Consider the following 16,738-nt stretch of genomic DNA (forward strand, 5'->3'; position numbering starts at 1 on the left):
TGTGGGGTGGGATTCTTTCTCTGAATATTCACAGAAGTATCATCTCTACTCAAGACGTAACAGCTTCCCTCAAACAGTCAATTCAACTGTGTTTTCATACTGTAATTTGTTTAATTGTGCTTTAATATGGTGATTTTTTGTTTTGTTATTTGCAATTTTTTTGTGTTTTTATCAACCACTCTGAGTACTGGTTTTGAAAGAAATCTGGAATATAAATCAAATAAAAAGAGCAAACTTTCATGGCTTCTAACCAGATTTTCTTTAACAGGCTATAAACTGGTGTGTCACTTAGTACTTTCACCTCATCTCCTCAACCATAAGCAGTTCAAAGTCAAAGTTATTAAAATAGTAATCATCATAATCATCCAGAGCTTTGGCCTTTCTAAGTTCAGTTCAAATGTCACATTCCTGAACCTTCAAATCATCATTTGGAGGAAAAGGAATGTACAGCAGGATTTTACATTTTGCTCCACTTTTCACATACTAATTTCTCCCTTCCTTTTCCCATTTACTTAATTATATTTTACTGTAACAGCCTGTTCAGACAAACTATGGTTAGCTCAAACCAAAATTGCCCTCCTCCAAACCAAGACTTGCAACCGAAGAGTTCCATTTATGATATGAGGTCAGTGGTTACCAGAGTCTGACCAGTTCAAACTATGTGAAATCTGAGAGAAAAGGAGGAAGCCAGCAGTGATATATGAATTGAATATATTGATGCTATTGCTACCAATGCAGCAAAACTTTGAAAGGAACATGCTAGAATATGGAGCAAAAGGCAGCCTTTCATACAAGCTATCCTAGTTTCTGAAAATCTTTGTCCTTTTCCCCAGGAGGGGAAAAATCCTTTTTATTCAACAGAGAAACAGCCAGCATTATATTTTACCTGTAGCCACCACAGTGACAAACTTAGATCCAAAGTGACCATCTGGAGAAAGGCGGCATATGTTGGGATGCTGATTCTGAAAATGCCCAGCTGTGATGCACTCTTCTGCACTTAAAAAATATGCGTCCTAAAAAGGGCAGAGAGATGACCATGGTAAGAACAGATGCAATATACTGAACCTGGTAGTACATACTAAAATGGAGCCCATATTCAAGGTCTAGCACAGACAATTATGTTGACAAATCACAATACAAAGCACTAAACAGCCTGCACAGCTTTCAGGTATACATTGCTCAAGCCATTGACTTACAATGCCATTTATTTATCTTAATCGTTTTCTGCAGGAAAAATGAAAGCATCCGTTTAAGTAGTCTGGTTTTTTTTCTACATACTCTACAATCAGGTCCTATGCTCCCTGAAAAGTTTTAGTTTCAGCAAGCCATCTAACTTTCTGAGTAAACTACGATTGGAAAGGAGATATTTTTTTTTTAACAAGAGAAATAAATCAGGCTATTTATTTGACTTCTGGTGGCTGAAGCTTTCAGTCCCTGTTTTATGATCAATCTCCAAAGGCAAGACAACTCAACATTTATTGTTTTAAAGATTCATGGAAGTTTAGATTGCTAAGAATCTAGAATCACAAGCTGAGGAGAAAGGTTTCCTGAATCCCACAGATGATCTAAAGTCTTCCTAAAGTCTGCTCACATCTGGTAGATGTAAAGAAGGCAAAGTGGCAGAAGGAGAGGGATGAAGGGGAACCCAGTCAATGACTTTACCAGAAAAGGTTAATTTCAACAATGTGTGCTACTCCTATAAAACAAAGAATGCAATGGCACAATATGGATGTATGGATGACTGTAGATTCTGTATACATTTCTCCAAGCTCTTTAGAAGTGATGGGAAAAAATTAAACTATGATGTTTGGTTATGAACCCAGAACAGTCTCTACTTGAGAGACTTCAGTGTAAATGTGTAGAAGTCTCAGGGCCATGCAATGAATATGGCAGGAAGGCCACATACAGGATGCAAAAGGATAAATGGAAAAACTAGAGAGATGTTAAAGTGCAGCAGGCACAGGAGAACACTAACCCATTTTTATGAATGTAGGATGCTTCTATATACTAGATAAACAGAGAACAAAAGGCAGAGCAAAAACTTGCTTTCGCTACCCAGAAGAGGAGGAGCAAATAAAAGAGTAAGGGAGGTATAGAGAAGTATTCTTATAAGTTTAGCTAGACACTTTGTAATAGAACAAGTTACAAAGGAACACTCACTGGACCCATAAAAAGCACACCAAGAAGAGTATTAGAGAAATTCTATTTAAGGAAAAGGAAATGATGTCATTACTTTATAGGGCACCTTTGCCAAGTATCTAAGCATCAAACAGACTCCAAGCCACTTCACATCCCACCCACACAAAACTCCATGACCACAAAATGTCTAAATGCCCACTGGATGCATAGGTTATTCTAAACAAGATACATCCCTAACACCAAGACTCAAGTCCACATACTCTTGTCTTTTCAGATCCTTTATATTTGGCAAAGCTTGTGTTTATGATGAAACTAAAAATAGCACATAGGAAAAGAATAAGGCTAAAACTTATTGTATCTCACCTTGTTCCGGCTGTACCGGACAGTCCCCTTCCGTGTGTCCTCGGAGACCAGATCAGTGAATATCCAGCCAACCTTAAAAACACAACACTGTTGTCACTCTGGCTCGCTTTAAAAAGCTGCCCTTCCCCACCAGTACAAAATGTTCTTGGCTAGATGAATCTCTTTGAAAAGGCCTCCTTAGCAGCAGCCTTGAGGAAATCTCTCTGCAGCTCTGCAGAACTCATTTGAATACAGTTCACATATTTGCACTGCCAACTGGTGAAATCCACAGCTTTAAGTCCCCTCACAGAAAGATCTAGACTGAGATTGCAGAGCCCCCCCCCCCAAGACATTTGCTTTTCTCTGTTCACACAAGTCAGGCACAGTTCTCACAGATATGCTCTTAAAACCTCATGTTTCCATGCACATTAATTAAAAAATGAAATAAGCTCCCACTCAGACCTCATCTTCCTTGAACCTCATCTTATCATGCTGATATTCCTGCATCCCACTGAATTGTTTTTCCTAAGGCTTTTTGAAATATGAATGTATATTTAAATATCTCCCCACCAGCAGCTCAACCTTTGTACATCCAGGAAATGCTTCTGTTACTTGCAACTGTAATCTTCAGATAGGAAATGACCAGTGGTTACTTGTAATACAAAATAAACTTAGGAAAACTACTGTAAAATACTCAAAATTGTGTCTCAGACAGATGATCTGTATAAATAAATACCAGTTGATTACTACTACTAATATAAGGCTTGGTAATATCTTTTCAGGGAGTGGGATGAAATCAAGGCACTTTCCTCCTTAATTTTGTCAATGCAAGCAATGTCTTAATGAAAGCAAAAATATGGATCCATAAGGCATCTGCATAAAAATGGTATCACAATCAACATGTCTTTTAAATTACTGACAGTTTGGAGACAAAGGAAAATCAAGATCCAAGAGTTGAAATCTGTTTTACTGAGTTGCATCAGAAAAGCAAAGCTGGGTAAGGGTTAAGGTGTTCATCCAAGAGTCCCATTCTGCTCATTTTCATAACACGCAGCTGAGATGCAGCTGTTGGAATGTCAAATGATTTGTGACTGTAAATGCATCCACTTTTTTATGCCATTGGCAAAATTACTGTGCTCTAACTATATCACCCCACAATGCTATTAGTTCTGAATAGATCTGGAGAAAACAAAGTTAAATTTTGCCAGTTTCCAAAGATGTACCCATGTTAGTCTGTCTCAGCACATCAGCAAAAGAAATGGAAAAAAAGGGAGGAAAAAAGAACAACATAAATGATTGTAGCACTTTAAAGAGCAGCAATTTTATTTCAATGTGAGCTTTCACAGGTCAAAAACCACTTCATGAGACAGTGGAATATAAATACAACTGGCATATTTATAAATTTCCCTAAGGAATATTCACTCTAATCTTCAGCCCCAGTGGGTGGAAGTACACACACACAGACACACACAGACACACACAGACACAGACACACACACCACATTGTGTGTGTGTGACTCCACCCACCTGCGGGGTTCAACTGTGCCCAGAACAAAAAGGGCCCGGAAAGGATCGCTGTGGGTGTGTGGAGGAAGAGGAAAGCTGTGTGGAGGGAGGGTGGAGGCATGCACACTTGTGTAGTTGCACATCTTGGAGGGAACCTTGTCCCAAAGACCAAGTAAGGATTCAGATAATAAACCAAGTAATTGTGGTTCCTTAACAAAGGAATGGGACTATCAAGCTGTAAATTACTTCAGTTAATTCAATCTGCTAAGTGAAGTAATTTACAGTCTGATAGTCCCATTCCCTGTATTAATGAACCATTGTTACTTTATCTATTATCTGTGTTCTCATTTGCTCATAGGAAAATGTACATATATTGGCCATGTACTCACACCCCAGTGTCTGAAGAAGTGCACTTGAATCCACGAAGGTTCACACTGAAATAGGAGTGTTAATCTTTAAAGAGTTAAAATATTTGGTGCTGCCCCTTCCCTTTCTTTTGCCAACATGTGGAATCCAGAAAAACACTTGCACACAAAGAAGGACATAAAAAGAGACTGGGAACATCAGTGTTTAAGAGCAACATAAATGAGATAATGCAAAAGAAAGAAATTGAATGCTGAGGCAAGTGGGGGGCATGCAAGTATGCTTTGCTCCCCATATTCTTTAGAAGTAGAAAAAGCAACCTTTAAATCTATAGATCCAACTTGTCTTTCAATACAGCAGTAGCAGTACTGCACAGTTTGCCATCCTTTTCTGCATTGGTACAAGAGCAAACAGTGTGATGAAAAAGGCCTGAACAAGCCACAAAATCACCAATTCAGCCTGTGCCAAAGTACCACCAGTTACACAAAATTCACTAATTCCAATTTAACAGTCACATAACTGAAGAATACTGGTGCCCCATGAGATTCTTTCCACCCCAATACAAAGGATTTTTCTACCTAGGATCTCTCAAACATGTTTTGATACCTTTCTCAGGCCAAGCTTGGCAGCAATCTCATCCACAATCTCTGCTTTTGAGTCTTCCAGGAGTTCCAAACTGTTTTGCGTACCAATCTAAAAAGAAGAGAAAGATGTTAGAGGGCTAGTTTACTCACTGAACTGAATGGCCCAAATCCTGTTGCTTAGTGCAGTAAATTGCAATGGAAATGTGCTGAGTCAAGTTCTCTGTAAATTCCATTGATTTAAATGGTCTATTCTACCTGCAATTTATTGTGCTCAAGAATGACACAACTAGAGTAGGCCCATGGGAATAAATAGAGATTATGGAGGAGTTGACTCACCAAATCCCCATTGAGTCAATGGGCCTACTTGGGTGCAACTTACTAGGCTAAGCAATAGGGGTTTGACCAATATTTAGCAACATAAAAAACCCCAAAATGTCTCATTTTCAATAATAACATGGACAATGACAAGAGAATGGGAACTGACACAGAAGGCAGCTATTCACTACTGTTTCTACGTAAGATTTAATTAGAACTAACAATGTGCCAGACTTCCTAACTAGAATTATTCATTACTGCCAGGAATCTACAGCTCTGTCAGTGAAGTTGAAATCCTCTAATGTAGAAATGAGTGATTTTTACAATTTTACAAAACAGATTCTGATTTTTATTACTTGGTAATCATATAAAATTTCTTACGCCAACATTAGCAACTTTATCATCATAGTTTGAACATTAGTTTTTCCCCACATTAACACAAAGTACACAGGCCTAACATTGGATACCCAGGAATGAGATGGCTGAACATTAAATATGTTGCAAGCTGCCATTAAATTGACACGCCCAACCTTTTGACTATTTGTCTCAAAATCACAGATTTTTTGCCCTCCTGCCCCTTCTTCTCAACTTGCTGCCTCATTTTTTAATCTTGTTCCTTACCTCCAATCTTATTTGACTGGAAACAGAGAACTTCAATAACAGATGTTCAATAATTCTATGTAATTATTTCAACGAGTCTTCTCTTTGCAATATTTTTGTACCACTCAACAAGACAACACGCCTCTTTCTTAAAACAAGGTTTTTGTTCTGGTTTCAATGATTTTCTTCTGCAAGTAAAGAATTAGCTAACAGCAGGAAAGATCAGCTCACACTTTGTTGTATATGCTTTCTGGTTTTTTTTAATGAAAGGGACCATAGGGGAGGGGAATTGCTTTTAAATTCTTCTGCATTTTGAAGACATAATCCATTCTGTCACCTCAAACATCCACAACCCCTTTCTGCCACCCATGTAGACCAAGGCTGTTCAGCTGGACAGAAACACTCTACCTCATATTCTGTTTCACAGCTAATGAAATTGCATCTCAATCTGTTCTTTGGCAATTCTGATTATTTTTACTTTGCTGGATCTTCTATCTTAAACATCTCATTGGGGAAACAGATTCATTAAATAAGGTACCATCTCACTTGGCAGGTTCTGGTTCTTTAAAAATAAAACTTATTTTAAGTCCAAGGAAGTGGGAGTAGTGTTAAACACAAGTGTCACCTCCCCTGGAGGCATTTGGGGATGGAATTGTCCGTTTTTGGCAGGGAAGTCTGATCAAGAGTTTCTCCATTCTGCTAAGTGTTAAAAATTACTGTTGTTTGGTTTGGCAAAACCAAATGAGCCATGAAGGGTTGACAAATATGCCAAAAAAAACACACTGTCTCTTGCCAATGACAGGAGTGTAACTTGCATCAATTCCAGCCTCAGTAATTTTTAAAAGAGTCACAGTGATATGGTATTTAGTGTTTGCTGGCATATAAGACTACTTTTTTGCCCTGAAAAACATGCCTCCAAGTTGGAGGGTCGTCTTATACGCTGGGTGCACTTCAGTTGGGAAAGACATAGCTGCCCATAGTGGCCTTCCGATGCTCGCCCGGTGCCCATAGTAGCTTCCCGATGCCTGCCCACCTCATTCTACATACCGTCCAGTATTGTGCGGTATCAAGCGGCCGCGGCGAGCATCAGCAGCAAGACAGGGGTGCCAGCCTTTTCTACATGACCGGCCCGTCCTGCTGGGCGGGAAGCAGTGGCACTCCGGCCCGCCCCTTGTCTACGCAGAGCTCACACATGCGCACTTGTGCCGGTCACAGGGAGATGCAGGGGTGGGCCGGAGGCGCTGCGGTCGTGCTGCGGCTGTACAATGGTGACAATGAATAGCACTTTTTATTTGGTGTGTGGAAGATGTGTGGAAGAGGGGGTAGTCTTATATGGCGAGTATATAACAAACTCTATATTTTGAGTGGAAATGTTGGGGGGTCGTCTTATACGCCCGGTTGTCTTATACACCGGCAAATACGGTACCAATCCCAGATCTTGAGGGCAATTATGGACACCACCAATTTGTATTGTGTTAAAAAAGCTTCAGAGTAGCTCTGATACATCACATAGGAGCCAAGAAACCAAGAGATAAATCCTCTAGAACTTCTGCATGGTTATTTCTACTCACAACATCATGATGCCAAATCAAAACACATGAACTGACAAGAGATCAAAAGCACTTTAGCACTTAACTCCATGGTGTGCAGAGGATTTACAAGATGATGATGTAAGTTTACTTCAAAACTTAACAGAAAGTCATAAATCTTGCCACTGAGCAGTGTGCTGTAATGAAACAATACTGCTAGTGTATCTCAGACCATCTGACACACATTCATTTATGCACATCCACAAATCCAGTGGCCAAACACATGGGATAAATCTGCAGGAGTCTCTCCAACACTTTTTAGAAGGGGCTTCCTATCAATACTTTCCAGGCCACACACAGTATATGGAAATAGTTTTATAAAATTTGAACAGACTGCAAAACAAACACTGGACAATAAGCTGCTCCCGTCCCTGCCTCAAACTGATTGGGAAATTCTCTAATTAGGGCTCTGAAAAATCTTGGCCTCAGATCTAGATATTTGGCCATTGCTTGCCATTATATTAACACTGCATAAAGAAAAATGAAATCTGCTTTAACTAAATACAGACTAGTTAAGTTTGATGCAGTTCTGCCTGAACTGCAAAACACATCTATAAGTCCACTAGACTCCTTATGAACAGACAGTGCCCCTTTCCCGTTCCTGTGCTTCAACTCGAAACCCCATTTCTGAGAAGATACCTATAAAGCAATGAGTCTGTACTGAAACAACTACTTTAAAATCTAGAACTGTTGCTTTCCTTAACATTCATATCATTAACTGCATTCAGCTTTATCATGGATATACAGGACTCAATAACTAGTGCCATCTAGTGACTTATTATGACCCCAGAGCTTTAACAAATTTCCACTTCACTCTTAAACTTACAATTACTTCTCTTAATACCACACATACTGGACATATTTAGAAATGGTTACTGTAGCAATGAAGTATTGGGAATCATTCATCATATTCATGAGCATTTCATAAAACCGGGACTGGCTGTGCCTCGTCATAAAGTGATGAATCAAGGATGTATAAAATAGTAAAAGCAAAGCGTGCTGCTTATATACTGCCCCATAGCACTTCAAGCACTCTCTGGGCGGTTTACAAGTTAATTATGCAGGCTACACATTGCCCCCTCCCCCAGCAAGATAGGTATTCATTTTACCGACCGACCTTAGAAGGAATTCACTTTATACAATATTTAGCATTTAGAGAGCATATTTAAGGTACACCTCCGATACTTTCATTGGAATCCTTACAAGTCTGTTCTGTGGACAATAATCACAATGTGCGTGGGGAATCTCAGGAGACATTTGCTTTACACCATCCTGACACTGATGGCTCAGGAGATTTAAAGAACCAGGAATTATCTACTTTGGGTCTGTTTTTGGACACTGGAGATATACCAGAGTAGAATATTGGGCAAGTAGGTATTTTTTTAAAACATTTAAAAAATTTCTTGGGACTGAAATATTCTCCAATGAACCCTCAAATCATTCAATCTGATTCTGCATCTATCACCACAAGGCAGGAGCTCCAGACATTACAAACAAGCAGAGACAGGTAACACACGTGGTGGGGGCCCACTAATTTCTTCTCTCTGTGCTCCCTGTTTAGCTTATAAAGCGGCAATTCATGCCATCTTCCCCTCAGCTATAAGTTGGGCTCTCTGTCTTCCAAGTTTTAAAATAGGCACAAAATGAAGATGTGCAAGTCATCTGCTCACTGCCTTGTTACCACTCATTTACAATACAGTGGTGCCTCGCTTTACGATTGCCCCGCATCATGACAAAACCGCATCACAACGATCTTTTTGCGATCGCAAAACGATGGTCTAAATGGGTTTTTTTCGCTTTGCGAAACAGGGAACCGATTCTTCGCAAAACGACATTTTTTAAACAGCTGCTCGGCGGTTTCAAAATTGCTGCCGGGTAAACAAAATGGCTCCCCGCTGTTTTCTAGGATGGATTCCTCGCAAGACAGGCAGCAAAAATAGCTGCCCTATGGAGGATCTTTGCTGGACGGTGAGTTTTGACCCCACTGGAATGCATTGAAGGGGTTTCAATGCGTTTCAATGGGGTTTTTTCGCATTACGATGTTTTCGCTTAACAGCGATTTTCCTGGAATGGATTATCATCATTAAGCAGAGCACCACTGTACATGAAGCAACTGAAATGAAGCTATCAGGCCTGCTCTCTGCTAAGGACTGTTGGTATTTCTGTTCCCTGTCTGAATTTAGTTAACCGCTAAGCCTGCAGTGGTAGCAACTGGCTTCTGTGGAGAGGAGAGGAACCCTTCCTGAAATTTATTCCAACAAATTTCATTTGACAGGATGTAATACCTGAGCCATGAATCAGAAACATACTTTGAATCTCAACACAACCCCTCCAGTGTTCCCATAAGCAAGCTTGCTATCACAGCAAATGTCAGGCACTCACTGATTCACCTGACAAATGACTTGTTTACTTAGAGCATCCCACTCATTCCAATGAAGCTTACTCCAATGTAAGTGCCTACAGAATCACAGCACAGTTTGCTTTTGCTTTTTTTATATTTGCTGCCACCTTGTGCTCAATCTTGGAAGAAAAAGAAAGAAAAGCTGCCACTAAACTCTCTCATACCCTCTCATTTTGTCCCCAGTCATTCCAATTATCTTCCAAACAAGACCATTTGTTGTTCGCCCTGGCAAGTGCCATCTTGAAAAATGCTGCTCAGAGAAAGAAGACTGAGTGAATTTTTTCTGAAGACAGGGAGGACAGAGAGCACCCCCCCCTCTCCTTCATGCGCAGGAATATTCTGTTTCCCAAACACATTTCTAAATGAAACAAGCCCCAGTACTTTAAAATGAAGGCTCTGTCACCTGAGGAGGTTCATAGATGGCAGCAACTTCAGCTCGGATACCCAGAGGGATGTCTTTGTGTTCTGTATATCTCCCATATAAGTATCCAAAATGCTGGTTTCCGGTCTTCCTCCAGAAGTCCAAGAAGCGATCTGCAATTGTATGGTTCTCAAACATGATGTTATCCACGTGCCTGTATTTCTGTCATTCAGAGAAAGAAAGGAACAAGAGTATCAGTTAAAGCTCCTGATAAGGATCAGTGAAGTTCCACACAATCACAATGGCTACATAGACCTTAACTTGTCATCTTCTAATTCAACTGGGTCTCACAGGCTCTTATCTTGTCATCTGCAGCAGAGACCCCAAGTCTCCTGGGTCACTGAGTATATTTTAAATTGTCAGAAAATACTGTATACATCTTCACAAAAAGACTAGCTGCAGTGTGTGGCCATTTTCTACTGCCACAAGCCAATTTTTGCATAGAAGGCAAATTGAAAGATAATTAACTAATCAGTAAAGGTAAAGGTTCTCCTTGACATTTAGTCCAGTTGTGTCCAACTCTAGGGTGCAGTGCTCATCCCCATCTCCAAGCTGTACAGCCAGCGTTTGTCCATAGACAGTTTCTGTGGTCACGTGGCCAGCGTGACTAGACAAGGAATGCTGTTACCTTCCCACCGAGGTGGTACCTATTTATCTGCTCACATTTCTACATGCTTTCGAACTGCTAGGTTGGCAGGAGCTGGGACAAGCGACGGGAGCTCACTCTGTTGCGTGGATTCAATCTTACACCACTGGTTTTCTGACCTTGCAGCACAGAGGCTTCTGCGGTTTAATCCGCAGCTCCACCATGTCCCTTAACTTGTCTGTACACCTTAGCAAAAGGAAGATGTGAGAGGTCTGAACCACAAAACCCGTGTTCTGCTCCAAAGGAAATCCATTTCACAGAAAGAATCAACCAAATGTCTTTTTTTACATCTCTGGATTGCTTCCATCACTAAAATTCCCTCTCTGTCTGTCAAAGGGCCAAATGGATAACGGCAGCTTCAACCCTCCTCCATCTACATTTTGGTACTAAACTCTGTACTTGCAATTGGATTGGCTCTGTACTTGCAATTTGGATTCCAGATATAGTAAAGGCTAAAGGATGATTGCACTTGCACCTCAAGTAACACAGTGTGGTTTGTTGTACCTAATTCGTTGCAATGTGCTCCGTGCTAATGGGCCTTGATTAATATGGCTCAAGCAGAATCTAAATCCATTCCATTCACAGACTGACTTATGCATGGCTTCCTGTGACACCTGAGCTTGCAATTGCAGCCTCTCCTTGGCTTATTTTCTTAGCTGCCAACTCTGAAACTAAAACTCACAAAAGGAGCAGGAAAGGAAAAATACAGAAGCAAAGCAAAAATTGCAGGAACACGGCAACTTTTTATTGGCTGCCAATGGTTTGTGGTTTAAGCAATAAACCACTGTTAACACAAACCATAGCTTATTGTTGTGGCATTCACCCTTGTGGCCCCTGCTTATTTTGTCCTTACAAAGGCTCACGTCGTTTTCTCTTCTCGCTGCCACCTCTTTGTTATGTCCACCCAGTGCCCCTGTTTAATCTCCCTTAAACATAGGTTCACCCTCTGGAAGTGTTTCCACTTTACATGCTGCCACCAGGTATTAATCACCTAATACCAATTATGTATTTCAGACATGAGTGCTGCCAAGTATAATAAGTTTATTGAACTTTTGAGTTTGAGAACCAGAGGTTTAAATTACATATGTTCTTTTATTGTCATGAAAATCACAATGGGTAAATCACAGATGCTCGGTATCGTTCATTAAATAGAATTAGTTTATGCATTGGTTTGATAGTACTCTTATGCAGAACAGCAATATACTTTTAGTAATTATATATTCTCTATTATTGTACTTATAACTCTTTCTCTATTCCAACTCTTTCTCTATTCAATCTATGTATTAACCTTCTCAATTCACTCTCCTAACATTTCCTCTCCAAATCACTATCTCTCTTCTGCTTCTCTCTAACTCCTAACCTCCCAAATTAATGACTACACGTAGTGGAAAACAGAAGCAAAATCTTCAAATCTTCTCATACCTACATCAGGGGAGAGAAATGGAGAGGAAGAAGCAAGAAGGCTGAGGCTTGATCAAGAAATATTAAATCATACTACTTCCTCAATACAGCTTTAGTGTAGATCTCAGAAAATAAGGCCCAGAATAGCCTTTCACAAAGCACTCTGCTTTCCTTTGTAACTTTACTGCTGAAATCTTAAATTAACTCAGAAGTGTTCTCTTTCCTCATGCCCAGAGCAAAAAAAGCTCTCCAGTCAAGTGGTTGTTGTGGGTTTTTTGGGCTCTTTGGCCGTGTTCTGAAGGTTGTTCTTCCTAACGTTTCGCCAGTCTCTGTGGCTGGCATCTTCAGAGGACAGGAGTAGGAAATCAGTCCATGCTCTTTTCCTACTCCAGTCCTCTGAAGATGCTGGCAAGAACAACCTTCAGAACACGGCCAAAGAGCCTGAAAAACCCACAACAACCATCAGATCTCAGTGGTGAAAACCTTCTAGAATACTCTCCAGTCAACTTGGAAAGTGTTAGACAAACATTTGCTAACCAAACCATTGTGAAAGGAAAAGCATTCTACAATCCAAGCTAGCCACACTTTCTAAAACCAAACAAAAGTGAAAATGCCTCTGCTATCCTGAAGTTTCCAAAGCAGCAGGTGCTGGCCTTACCTGCCTGTTGAGTGTGATGGCGCTTGGTTGGCACTTGGTACAAATGCCTTCTGGCCATGGGGGATGTCCCTCACATCCAGATTTAATCTTGCAGCTGATATTTTCAAGGGCAACAAACTTTCCCCTAAACAGAAAAAATAATCATGTGACATAATAAGAGAAGTTCTTATACTTAGCAGTCTAACAACCTCTCATCAGGCTCAAGGGCACAGTCCAAAGAGTAAACCTGGGGAGAAAACTATCAATGGACTCCAGAAGCCAACCTGCCTCTCCTTTCATTCAAGAGGATATACAGTATATGTTAGATAAGCAGATAGCAGTTAAATCTGGACTTAGATATATCAAACCTATAATGTAGGAAAGATAAACATCAGCTCCTGTAGCATCTAATACTGCTTTTCTCACAATGAGCTTCAGATATTTAGCATGAGATCTATATTTTAGACATTCATATGTATGCATGTCTGTAAGTAAAATCCTTCCAGTGGAAAAGCACCATGAAATGTATGTTCATGAGTGGAACAGTGTTCAGTATGTTCTAACAAATGAGGGGCAAGGATTTTGCTTCCAGCCTGGTATGCTAAAGGAGAGGCCTTTAGTTTTGCATTACATTGGTAAGATAACCAATGAGTGGCTTAAATAAAGTTATCACTTTCACAAAAATGTTGCTACCTGCATAAATTTGTGGGCTAAGTGAAAGGAATTTAAGATCTGCCAGTCAGAGGAGGAAAATAATTGCGACATTCTTTTCCCAATCTATCTGCAAAATTGGCTTTAAAATCACTATCCTCTTACTGATTGAAGTGAATTAATTTTGTTCTACAAATAGCCTTCAAATGTTTCACATTTTATTTTATCAGCTCTATAGAGATTCCCCGGCAGAAACTGTGCAGGTTTCTTACTTGTCTGCCCCTCCGGTCAGTTTCCTGATGTAGGCATGGAATGACATATGCTTCACAGGAGGCTCCAGATGGTTTAAATAATCCTCATCAAAAGGCTGCCAAAAACCCAAATACACAAAGGAAAACCGGGTCAGACACCTGCTTGATAATACATTGATAACTGAACAAATTGATGTTTTAGTCCAAACTCCTTCCTGGCATTCAATGTGGAAACAATTAGGATGTTTTGTGTCTCATCAGTTATTACTGTGACAGTAATAGTGGGGCCCTTTCTCCAGTGTCCTCATACAATAAGGAGTTTTAGTTCAAAATTATTTCAGAAACTCAGCCTGCCACATGAGTATAATATTCTTCTGTTGTTGCTGCTGCTGCTGCTCTGCTGGCATAGTTAAAAGTTAACTGATTAAACAGAACTGGATAACTTAGGAAAAGAAGAATCTACCTGAAAAATCTGGGCACAACCAAGAAGAATGTTACAGCACTGCTAGTGCACAAAGGCATTAACAACAACAGCAACAAATCAGAATGCAAAAATTTACAATAAATTGCATTAAGATGCAGCTCTAAAAAGGAAAAAGAGACCCACAGTGCAAGGGGAGATACAAGATGCAGATATGTTTGGCCGAACCTTTAGTAACATACCCTGTTAAATCCACTGCAGCAGAAAAACAGATGTCATAAGCTAGATAATTCCCAGTCCTGCCCAGACAGATATATCCAAGGGACTTGTTTAGCCTCTTCAGCTATTATCAGCATAGCAAAGATGCATTACTGTTTCAGTTATGTCCTCTCAATGGCTGTTATTAAAACATCTACATATATAAAAATATTTAACTAATAAAATATATCCCATTAAGCCACTTCCAGCTTTAATAACCCTAATCATTTTCAGGATACAGGAAATGATCAAGGAATGGTTTATCATTGGTACCTATTAGTGAATCTCCTTGGTCAAGAGGGATTTGGAACTAGGTTTCATAAGTCCTAGTCTTATGCTTTATCTATTATGCACTGGCTTTCAGTAAAATATCACCATAACAATTTTAGTTTAACTCTTTACCTCTAATGGTACACAGTGCACACATTTACCCAATGGGCTATGTCGACATCTGTATGAAGAGGGGGAAAAAAATCATCAGTTACATTTACAGTTACAGCTGAAAAGTATTTTATTATATACAATTTTACACAATTAACAAAACTGATAAATGAAATGACTGGCAAAATCAGACTTTAAAAAGATCATCCTGAACTGATCCTGACATCACTTTCTGTAACGCTTAACATGTTAAATTACTGTACAGTGGTGCCTCACACAACGATTGCTTCATACAACTATGAATTCACACAGTGATGGGTTTTTTTGAGGAATTTCCCCCATCGTTTAACGATGTTCTCTATGGGGGAATTTCACTTAACGATGTCCCTTTTTGCTCATTTAAAAGTGTCTTAAAATGTTTGAAACCTGTTTTAAATGCTTGGATTCCATAGTGCACCTTGTGAAACATGTGCAAACTTAATTTGGTTTTGTTCTGAGTCTTCATTAATTTTTGGTGATTTTTTTATTTTCCCCATTTAAATCAATTGAATGGACAGTTCAATGCATTTAAATAGGGAAAACAAAAAATCACCAAAAATTAAGGACGACTCAGAACAACACCAAATTAAGTTTGCATAGGGTTCAGGAGGTGGGCTAACGATTGCAAGCATTTAAAACCTGTTCCAAACATTGTAAGGCACTTTTACAGGAGCGAAAATGGACTTCGCAAAGCCATTGAAATGTATTGAGTCGGCTTCAATACATTCCAATGGAGGAAACATTGTTTCACTCAACGATGTTTCCTATGGGTTTTTTCACTTAAAGACGGCAATCCATTCCAATTGGAACGGATTAATCGGTTTTCAATGCATTCCTATGGGAAATGGTGTTTCACAGAACGATGTTTCACACAACGTTGATTTTTTTGGAACCAATTAACATCGTTGTGTGAGGCACCACTGTACTAAATTACTGCATTGAGGTATTTGTAAATTTACCTCTAGATATATGAAACTCTATGTAGAGCGTTGTAGTAAGACATTATGAGTGTGTTGTTGGCTTTTTCGGGTCTTGTTTTGCAATATAGAGACAGATTGTTTCTTTTTGTAAGAAAGCTACAGTGTGGCATTCTTTTGCCACTTAACAATAAGAAATAAACGAGCCAGCGCACTGTTAATTTAATGTAGCAAAGCTTTCTTTGCTCAACACTCACTCATAATCATTCTAGAATAATTTGAGGTTCTTTGGCCCCACTCTTGGTTCCTGCCTTCATGAATGGCAGTGTGTCAGTATTCCCAGCAACAACACCATGTCTTTATTCTCTCAGAATGTATTTAGCAAACATTAGGATAACTTATAATAAAAGAGCAGTTTTGTCTTTGATGGTTTCACTAGCACAATTTTTTTATCCCTCAACTACTGTTTTGAAGAGTCTGACAATGCTTCTGCTTCATTATCTTCACTGGAGCAATGATTCCTGAGCTTGGAAAATCATTAAAAGGACAACATGAAGCCAGGGTTCTTTTTTGTTTGTTTTTTTTATTTTGTTTTAAGATTAACTATATATTTTAAAAGTTTAAGTTAGCCTTCTGGAGAGTTGGAACCAATAGAGATGTCCACTTTCAGAACTGATTGCTACAGTGAACAAAGGGCCACCAGGTGGGTATAATGCCCCTTCTCCTAACATGTCCTGATCTCTAGGGTGTTTTCAGCACATCCATGAAATTCTTCAAGCTTCTTTGAAGGCACCAGCAAGGAAATATATAGTTATCTAGAACAACTCCCTACTGGAGTCTCAGCATCACTGAGATATACTAAAACATCAATGTCTC

General features: G+C 39.5%; 1 protein-coding gene across 1 annotated transcript in view; it reads right to left on the reverse strand.

Moving 5' to 3' along the window:
• NPLOC4 (NPL4 homolog, ubiquitin recognition factor) overlaps positions 1 to 16,738 on the reverse strand; it is a 52,324-nt gene that overhangs the window by 23,437 nt on the left and 12,149 nt on the right. Inside the window, exons 5-11 of the mRNA XM_020813300.3 lie at positions 14,928 to 14,976; positions 13,868 to 13,962; positions 12,966 to 13,089; positions 10,243 to 10,422; positions 4,957 to 5,043; positions 2,503 to 2,574; positions 887 to 1,013 (exon numbers count right to left, since the gene is read on the reverse strand). Of these exons, the coding sequence (XP_020668959.1) occupies positions 887 to 1,013; positions 2,503 to 2,574; positions 4,957 to 5,043; positions 10,243 to 10,422; positions 12,966 to 13,089; positions 13,868 to 13,962; positions 14,928 to 14,976 (734 nt within the window). The remainder of the gene's footprint in view (positions 1 to 886; positions 1,014 to 2,502; positions 2,575 to 4,956; positions 5,044 to 10,242; positions 10,423 to 12,965; positions 13,090 to 13,867; positions 13,963 to 14,927; positions 14,977 to 16,738) is intronic.

Source organism: Pogona vitticeps, chromosome 2 (assembly GCF_051106095.1).
Source record: "Pogona vitticeps strain Pit_001003342236 chromosome 2, PviZW2.1, whole genome shotgun sequence".
Taxonomy (NCBI): domain Eukaryota; kingdom Metazoa; phylum Chordata; class Lepidosauria; order Squamata; family Agamidae; genus Pogona; species Pogona vitticeps.